At 40.4% G+C, this 10158-nt stretch overlaps 1 protein-coding gene across 1 annotated transcript in view; it reads left to right on the top strand.

Annotated features, from left to right (window-relative positions):
• The window catches only part of FRAS1 (Fraser extracellular matrix complex subunit 1), a 414255-nt gene that overhangs the window by 328456 nt on the left and 75641 nt on the right, over positions 1–10158 (top strand). Inside the window, 6 exon segments of the mRNA XM_025043815.1 lie at positions 87–235; positions 417–579; positions 2194–2329; positions 5802–5992; positions 7018–7171; positions 8356–8619. Coding sequence (XP_024899583.1) covers positions 87–235; positions 417–579; positions 2194–2329; positions 5802–5992; positions 7018–7171; positions 8356–8619 — 1057 coding nt within the window.

Raw genomic sequence — 10158 nt, 5'->3', positions numbered from 1 at the left:
AGAAGCACCTGAGATCTTTTTAACTATTGGAAGGATTTATTCCTGAAAATATGTATTCATGTCTTCTCTCATATTTTCTTGATTAGGACGATTCTTCCCCTGACTCAGAGATCTGGATTCAGTTAAGTTCTCTGCCCATGTATGGTACTCTCTTAAGAACCTCCGGACCCGAGGTGGAGGAAATCTCAGAGGTTTCCAATTTCACAATGGAAGACATCAATAACAAGAAAATTAAGTATGTAACCATTTTGTACTACTTGACAGAATTTTTAAAAATTGTATTAAAATAGTCAAGTAACTAACCAGTAGCTCCCTTGAAATATTATATTGCTTCTGGCCCCATTTTTAAACAAAAAATGCAGTCGTCTTACCTGGGTTGTCAGTATAGCTCATTCATTTGATTCTTCTCTCTGTAGGTACTCAGCTGTGTTTGAGACAGATGGTCATCTGGTTACTGATAGCTTCCATTTCTCGGTGTCTGATGTGGACCACAACCGTCTGGACAATCAGATGTTTACCATCATGATCACTCCTGTCGAGAATCCGCCTCCAGTCATTGCTTTTGCTGACCTTATCACGGTAAACAATTCTCAGATCAATAAACAGCGAGTGCTACAGAGAGCTGGACTCTGAGGCAATGTACCCAAGTTGGCTGCCAAGTTCTTCCCCTAAAGTATAGAGGCAATAGTATCAGTATATACATGGTTTTCAGTTGTAGGTTTTTCAAAAAGTAAGAAAAGAATTAATTATATGTAGAAAATTAAATCATCATATCCTCATTATTCTGTTAGTCAACAAATATGTATGTGCCAGACATAAATGCTCGATGTGTATAGTATTTTGTATATTATGCTAAATGTGTATAGTAGTGAGAGTAAAATTAGAAGTGGAATATATCTTTGAGGAGTTTACAATCTAATGTTTGCAGCAACTAAAACATGAGGATATGGACAATGTCCTCAAGGCACTCCTTAAATCAAGTTAACACATCACTGTAAACACTGTTGACTGTTCCTTGGGTTAGGGAGGGTAGGAGGCTAGATCCTAGATCCTGATCATGACCTCACCCAGACTTGAATTCAAGTGCTGATTCTGTAACTTACCAGCTGAGTAACCTTGGATCAATTATGTAATCTTTCTTAGCCTCAATTTCTTTATCTTTAAAATATTGCTATTCCTGTTACATAGAGAATTGCTCTGATAATTAATAAAAGAGCATTAAAAAAAACCAAAAACCCGGTATAGTACCAACATGTGGTAGGGATTCCATAAAAGTTAATTCCCTTTCCTTGTCCTGCTCTCTATACATACCATAATGCCAAAACATAAGGAGATTTTCTGGTTTTATTAAGCAACTGAAAATTGATAAAACTGAGTTGTTTCTAAATTGTTCTGATACTCCACCCGTTTTCCCATTTCCGCACCTTGGGGCAGCCATTTGGATCTTGCCCATTCCCAGAGTCAGGCTGACCTTCCACTTTGTAACTCGTCAATCTTCCTACGTTTAGCCAAGAGTTGTTCAAAGTGAAAAGGCTTAGTCATATCCAGCAGTCTAGCAAAAAACACCAGGTACAGGTTGCAGAGTCAGCAACCGAAGTAAGCAGGGCCCTAAAGGAGAAAGTTAGTTTGAACGAACGCTTGTACTTACACTGATTTATTTTCCTCTTTGACATTAAGATAAGCACTAGTTTTCAGGTATGGTGAGCACTTTCTTTCTGCATACCCATAAATGTATACTGTAAAGGAATAAATGGGACTTTTATTCTGAGTGAGAACATCTATAGGACAGTAGCCCTCACGGTATCTGAGGGAGGAGAGAGTGGATGATCATTTCTAGCCGCGGGCTTTTGAATGTTGATGTGGAAGGCAGGCAGCCATCCTGTTGTGCAGCTGTGCCGAGGTGGGTGATTAGAATGGGCCAGAGCTGCTTTATAACCAGATCCATCATTGAAGGAAGCACGACTTTGAAGGGAGACACGGAAGTCATCGTGCCTGAGTGTCGCTTTGAGAGGTGCTGAAAGATTGCCTGGCTTCAGCAGCATGCACATTTCTCATCTCGTCTGTAGAGGATCTGCCTCCTCAAAGAAGTGAAATTGGTGCTGGAAGGTCACCCCAGGCAGCACTTTGCAATTCAGTTCTTTTTATCGCAGTTATGTGCAACCGCCCAAGGACTCTGCAATCTTTTCTTTCTAGGTTGACGAGGGAGGGAGAGCCCCACTCTCATTTCACCATTTCTTTGCTGCTGATGATCATGACAACCTCCAGGGAGATGCCATCATTAGACTAAGTGCCCTGCCCAAGTACGGCTGCATTGAGAACACAGGAACAGGTACCAGCAAGAGCTTTGCTGTAGGAGTGTTCCAGACCTGAAAGGAAGGGAGGGTGGAAGGGGGCAGCTGTCTCCGATTAAGCCTGGACATGGAGAAATGAAGAGGAATGAAACTATTTCAAAGAAATGGAAGGAAGGAAGGAAGGGAGGAAGGAAAAAAGGTTGGTTTCATCTACTCATCAGAAATTTGCTGAGCATTTTGTGTGTGCCAGGCACTTTTTAAAGCATTAAGGATACATCAGTAAAGAAAACATCAGTAAAGAAAACAGACAGAAACCCCTACCTTTATGGTGCCTTAGACCCTGGTGGAGGGAGACAGATAAGAAACCTAACAAATGAGAAAATTGTGTACAATGTTAGGAGGTAAATCAATGCTATGGAAAAAAAATAGAGCAGAGTAAGGGGATTTGGAGTGCCAGCGATGGGGATGGAGGGTCTTGTGGATTACACTCAGAATTGAGTGTCAAGAAAATAAAAATGTCTGTCCTCTCATTGTGAGGCAGCTGCAGTTTAGCTGAGCCACAGCTTACGTCTCAGCTTTTTCTGAGGATATGACATGAATTGAAATGCGGGCTTGTCCATCTGTGACCTTCTCCTTAACATCCCTCTCCCTCCGCCATCTGCCCTGGACCCACTGCTCTTGGTGGTTATCACAGAGAAGGAGAAATGAGGAGACATGTATTGTCCACAGGCCCCCTGAGACCGTAGTGACTGGCAGTTGAGACAGCTCCTGGCAGGTTACTGTGCTGCTGCCTCTGCAGTGAGATTCCTGAATGCCAGTGGTTGGCTCTAATTGGCGCGTGCAGTTAGCGGCTCCCACAGAGAGGCCATTGACTGAAGGTGTCTGTGGCCAGCATGGCATCTGAGATTTGAGCCTAGGTACTGGAAACTCATTTAGCAGTGGTTATGCTTTTCTATAGAAAAATTTGGGTCTTTTCTCCATCTTGCCTTGCAGTGTGTGCACTTGGACTTGTTTATCACCAAATTAGATTTATCTCAGCAAACGTTTATGGTAGATATAATGGATGTAAATATGAATAAGACACAGCCCCTGCCTTGAGTGGGAGTCAGATATGAAGACTGATAAATTACAATAAATAAAATGCCAGGACAGGGAAAGGAGCAAAGCACTGAGAAAGTACTTAAGACAAAACAATTACTTTTGTCTGGGAAGGCAGGAAAAGTCTAAGGAAGTGACTTTTGAGCTGGAACTTGGAAGGTTAGTGGGAGTGAGTCGCTGTGGGCAGAGGGAAAATAGCATGTCTGGGAGACGGAAGAGCATGGGCAAAGGTGAGTAATCAGGTAAGGATGGTTGCCCCAGGCCTTCTCTTCTCTCCAGATGGTTTCTTCTTAAGCCTTCCTAAAATGGTTTTATGTTATTAACCTGGAATGCACGCAGAGGAATATTTTACTGGTCTGGAAGTCATGTTTCTGGCAAGCCTCAGACTCTCTAAAAATAGTTCTGAAACTTTAATGTGCATAAGACTCAGTTTCCTGGGCAGCGACCCAGAGTTCCTGTTGGAAGAGGTTGGTGAGGCCTGTGAATTTGCATTCCTCACCAGCTCAAAGGTGATGCCACTGATGCTGGTCCAAGGGCCACACTTGGAGGACCACTGCTCTATATTAGCATGAATGTGGCAGTAAGGAAAAGACGTTGAAGGGGCAAATAGTTGTCCCAAGACACATCACTTCAGGATCTTACCCTTTGTTCCATGGGTGGTATGAACCAAGTCTGTTTTATCTATGTGAAACTAGATACCTATATTCAGAATCCAGCTGATCAGAACACCTTTTTAAAAACATTAGAAGGAGCTTACACTTCCTACCAGCAAGCCAGAAAGAAATAGAATAATTACATTAAATATAGAATCTAGCAGCGTGGCATTGACATTCATTTAGTGCCAGCACAAATAGGACAGGACACACCTCAATTACCTCTAGGGCATCACTGCATTTCCGAGCAATGCAGTAATAGATGTTCGTAATAGCCTGCATGCATCAAGAACTATTTAATTTGTACATAGTATATTCCATTTAAGAAGGCAAGGAAACACATGAAAAAGAGAATGTGCAATTTTAAAAATTAGAAGGGTTGATGCTGAAAGCTTCAGTGACAGATTCACTTGTTGAATAGCTTATTTGCTAATGGCGGAAAATAAGTCATTATTCTGTTTGAGTATATTTTTAGGCATCATTTACTTTGCTTAGGCTATTTTTGACCCAAATGAAGAAGCCACATTTCTCAAATTTATAGTGATCAATAGAAAGAGAAAATAAAAATTTGAAGGAATTATAGCAGTTTCTTCTGGAAACCCTGAACTGTATGTGTAGAGATTAGACCTCTCTATGCTTTTGATGTCAAGAGATATAAAATCTGAGGGTTAAAATTTTAAAAAATTCATGTCATTGAAGAAAGAGTTATTTGTCTTGAATTCTTATTTCAAACACAGTATATTTAAAACTCATTTATTTCTAATCTTTCTGTTGAGAGGTCAACAAAAAATGACACCGTCTACAGTTCAGGAAATCAATGGCCTGTTAGTATAAGACCTGATCTTTGTAAAGGACCGAGGAAGATGGAAAGGGACAGCCTTGTTGCTTTCAGGTCTTCTAGCTATACTTTTCTTTGCTGATCTATCCAGAGAATGCTCGAAGACACAGGTGTCTTTTTTTCCTCCTCTCTTTAGAAGAGAATGTGGTAACAATTTAAAACCAATCAATTAGAGAGAGTCAGACCAAGTAAGAGGCAAGCCATTCATCAGACAGACAGTGCTTTCCCTTGGTTTTTGACAATGTTTGGGGTTGGGATAAATGGAAGAGTTAACCAGAGCCAGCACTTCCTATAAAGCTCTGAATCGTACTTGAGCATATCAGTACCCAAATGACTCCTGAGTTCTGGATGGTCCCTGAGCCACAGTAGCCTTGGTGGACCATCCCAGGGGCTAAGCTCTGACCCATGAGGTTTCTTTAAAGAACTGACAGGTCAAATGAAAACATGCTTAAGGAGAAGTTTCTTAGATAAAAAGATATACAGTTAACCTTTTCTTATGTAAAGTAAAAGGGTTCCTCTTGCCGGATATGCCAGGTAGAATGGTTTTGAAATTGACTAAAGTGTAAGAACCTTTGCTATTGTGTCATTACTTGCCCCAGCACTTATCAAAGATTTCTAACAAAACAACCACTGATTCTGTGCTATATAAAATAATGACATTCTGAGTTCTTTCATGCATATTCTTTCATTGATTCCCCTTGGAAATAGCAGGTCAGGTATATCAATTTATAGATGGGAAGTAGTGGGGAAAATGGGATTTGATCCCAAGGCTTCCAATTCCTGGTCTTGTGCTCTTTCCACTTTACCACTTTTACCTTCAAACATATTTTCATTTTTTGTTGATAGTGCTGTCATGTTTTCTAGTTCACCTTAGTAAGCAGGATGGATCAAGGTAAAAGTTCTCTCTTGTTGCTAATGCAGGTGATCGTTTTGGCCCTGGAACTATCAGTGACCTAGAGGCATCGTTCCCTATTCAAGATGTCCTGGAAAACTATATTTACTACTTTCAGAGTGTTCATGAAAGCATTGAGCCAACCCATGATATTTTTAGTTTCTATGTAAGTGATGGAAACAGTCGTTCAGAAATCCACAGCATCAATATCACCATTGAGGTAAAGACTTTGGAAGTTGGAAAAATTAGACCTTTGACCATGATATCCCACTATTAGATAGCTTTATATAAACTCAAAAGCAAAGATAATTGGATTTGATTTTCAATTTTAGAGGTCAATGTAAAAATATAACCCTGACCTATAGCAACCTTACAATATTAAGGCTGGCATTTGGGGATGGTCTGACTTGGAAATCTGAATTTTCATTTCAGGGTAAAATCTATTCTTTCTGTGTAAAAACGGTTTGTGAGGGTCAGATAGAAAAACCTTGCCAGTCTCATAGTTACATGAAAACTAATATATGCCTATTTTCCCCTGAAATTGTTGTATGTGGTTCTGTGTGCATATTTGCCTTTTCTTAAAGTTTTAATGCATTTATTCATTAAATCATAACATTAAAGAAATGTGTTTTTTGATGCTCCATTTATTCTCATTGGAGCAACTACATAGGCTTGCTCTATCACCCTAGGGAGAGAGAGAGAGAGAGATAAAAGACAAAACTCAGAATGGAATACCCTCTGCCTTGGGATAATAAAACATACGGTACCCTCAGCACCCTTTAGGGTCAATGATGGAGGGGGCCGGCATGGGGGCAGGAAGACAGCTTTAAAAACCCACACTTTCAAATATGGTATGCTCCCACAGGTACTGTGATGTGCTTAGGGCTTTCTAAGACAGTTCTGATTTCAAATGATGTGCCCTTTTAGCCCCCAAATCTACTTGTACTTTTCTAACAATATATCCATATCTTCAATCTGGAAAATATGATCATTGTACCTATGAAAAATATCTGAGAAGATTTGTGTGGAATGTTCACTCGTTTTTTTTTCAAGGAGATATTTTGTTTGTGTGACTTGCTCTCCTTTAAAACTAAGCATATTGATTGGGAATTAAAGATGGTGACACATTAAATGCTATTTCGATAGTTAAAGTTAATGTGACGATATTACTTTCTCTGACTAATGTGGATTTTTCTTTCTTAAACCAATATCTTTGTGAGACCTAATATTTTATTCTTTAATCAGAGGAAGAATGACGAGCCTCCCAAGATGACTTTGTGGCCCCTCCGAGTGCAGCTGAGCTCGGGAGTGGTGATAAGCAATTCTTCTTTGAGCCTGCAAGACCTGGACACCCCAGACAATGAGCTGATTTTTGTATTGACAAAAAAGCCTGACCATGGTAGGACACAGTGCTATGTAAAGCTTCTTAATTGAGATGCCAAGTAGATTATTAAAATAAATACAGATTTCGATTGGTTCTTTCTCTGCCTTGCCTGTATGTCATCCATTCTTTACATCAAAGTATAATCAAATTCATGGCTAGCTAATATTCTTTGGGGTCACAGCAGACATCAGTTGCTCTAAAAGCCTGAATCCTAGGTAATTGGTGTTTCTGGAATTCAGTTTCAGCTGTTTTCTTTGTAATCTCAGGCAAAACAGGTTTCAGAGTCTGCATATCCTCTTCTCAGTCGGCATTATTGCTTGATAATCCTGGGCGATCTCATGCAAGGAACAGTGTGGCAGCCTTTTTATTAATCGCAAAAGGTGTTCACTTCAGGTTAGAGGCGTGGTAGATGTCTTTATGAGCTTGTTCCTTTTGCAAAGAAAGCACTTTTCCTGATTAAACCAGAGAGAATCTTCTACCTACTTTTTTTCTAAGTAACATCCCCCTGGTATTAGCTAAAGCTCTGCAACTTTCATTTCCCAAGAGGTGTCTTAGTCCATCCTAATGCCCATTAGTCTTTTAAAAATGAAAATATTGCTGTTGATGTAGAGTTAATAGAAGAGGCTGTTGGCATTGCATTTTAGCTTGCCTTCATTCATTTTCACGTTCTTTAATGAAGCACTTTAACTGTCCTACTGCAGTATACATGACCCTTGAAAACAGAAAAATTTGTCTCAACCCAAAGATGCTTAGTGTCTTTCTGAATTTAAAAGGAATTCAAAACATATTCTTATCTCCCATCCCAGATGCCCTAGGAGAAAGGCAGCGAGTAAAGAGTTCTATTTTCACTTTGCAGAAGGGAAAAATAAGGTTTAGATAATGAAATGAGTTTGAATTCATGGAAGGAGATTTGATTTCTAAGCCATTTTATTACCACATCCATCTGTGTCTCCTTAAGGGATTTTTAACCAGGAAAAAGTAGGACTTTATCTTCTTTATTTGTAGATTAGGCCACAGGGAATCACCCTGTGCTTATATATAAAATCTAAGTTGTTGGTCTTTTATACGTGAGTCACCAAGAGCCTCTGAGGCACTTGACATTCTACTCAGGCTCATTTTAGTTGACATAATCAGACAATGTTTTGGTGACATATGTATTCTACCATTGTTTCTTTGTTTTTCTTTACTCCCTTCCTCAGGTCACCTACTCCAGAGGCAAACTGCTTCTGAGCCTCTGGAGAATGGGAGGATTTTGGACCAGAGCTCCTCCTTCACCTACCAGGACATCCTGGGTGGGCTGGTTGGGTACATGCCGGGTGGTCCTGGTGTGGCCGTGGATGAGTTCCGATTCTCCCTCACTGATGGCTTCCACATGGACACAGGAAGGATGGAGATATACATAGAGCTACCTACGGGTGACACCCCTTACTTGGCTATTAACCGAGGCCTACAGCTCTCAGCAGGTACCAAGAGTGGCTGTGGTTCTTTGTCAGCGTGCAGTGTTTCTTTCCACATTGGCTCTAGGGTGGGATATTGAATGCGGTGTTCAGAACTCAGAGAGACTACAGTTTAGGAGAACTGTTGTTTTAGGAATATTTAAAGTTGCGAATGGCAAATGTGAATCTCTGAAATTCTTTGGACCAGATGCTGTGAATTTGTGAAAATACTAAGAAGAATTTATAGTATTTCTGGGAACCTCAAAAATCTTAATTTATCCAAATACAGAACTTTGCCGCTGCCCAAGCAGCCCCACAGAAACCAACAACAAAAGAAATCTAGCAGAATTTTCAACATGCTTATTTAAAAAAAAAAAAAAAAAAAAGGCATGGAGGGACAATTGGGAAGCCATTATGCCCTAAAAGAGATTAAGCAAATAATTGGGATACATTAGATATGGCGTTCTAGGGTCTAACGTTCACAATGTTGCCTGTATATAAAAGGCCTGCAACGAATGGCAGCCTTGGAGTCAGTTTGCAGTAGGCAGTTAGCTGGGACGTGGCTGCAGAGACTCTACATCCCACTGGTGTTCTGTCTGTTTGTGTATTCTTAGGGTCACGTGTATTTTGTAGTGAAAAATATTTGGTATAATGGTATTTGAAAATTTGGAGATCCCCCAAATCCCAAGTATTAGGTCTGGGATTTAATTTCACCGTATTTACAAGCTAATAAATTAGTCTATTACTGTCTCATGGGTGCTGGTGGAGATTCCTCAGTCAGAGACAATTTACTTTGTCACTTATAGCACAGCAGGCAGCATTGCCATCAGCAAGTTTGCATTGGTTCCCTCTGCCCTCCAAGCCTCATGTGGGTGGTGCAGAAGGCCCAGATGGCTGCCTTCATGTGCAGTGGGATGCATTATAGGAGAGGAACAATGAGCCCAGAGAACTCTCATGTTTTAGTAAACAACAGGCAAGCCTGATATTTGTCCCAAAGGAAGACATTACCTCATCCCTTAGGGTTGCTCTCTGAGAATGACCTGGGTAATGAGTGGTCATTCCTTGAATTCTTGGCATTATCTGACAAGAACATGCAAGGACACTCAAGGCCCATGGTGGATTGCCACTCCAAACACCATGAATAACTAGGATCTACTTTACTAGAATTTACTAATTTTGATAAAAGAAAATGGCCAGACAGACAAGCAAGGGGCAAGACCCTGAGAAGAGGTGTTTGCCAGTGACCAGTGCCTTGCCTATATTCCCAACACTTGTGCAGCCTTCCAGGGCCCAGTGTTTGGGTCTCCCTACTCCACAATTCTCTCTATATCATCTGTCTTCAGTAACAATGACTTTCGCTATTTCGTCTGAGATGGCAACCAAATGTGTTTATGAATTTATGTAAAACTATTGTTTATAATTTGGTGATCCTCATGACAGTAAATAAATCAAGTCCAAGCAGGTTTCATCATAGATCTAGAAGTGGTTTACATCACAGAATCAGGAGTTATTACATAGACCTAGGTACTAACTGATAGGTTGTGGGAAGAGAATGAACAGGGAAAG

This window comes from Pteropus alecto, unplaced genomic scaffold (assembly GCF_000325575.1).
Source record: "Pteropus alecto unplaced genomic scaffold, ASM32557v1 scaffold161, whole genome shotgun sequence".
Taxonomy (NCBI): domain Eukaryota; kingdom Metazoa; phylum Chordata; class Mammalia; order Chiroptera; family Pteropodidae; genus Pteropus; species Pteropus alecto.
The sequence above is the reverse complement of the archived record's forward strand: the minus strand, read 5'-3'. Positions and strand labels throughout refer to the sequence as shown.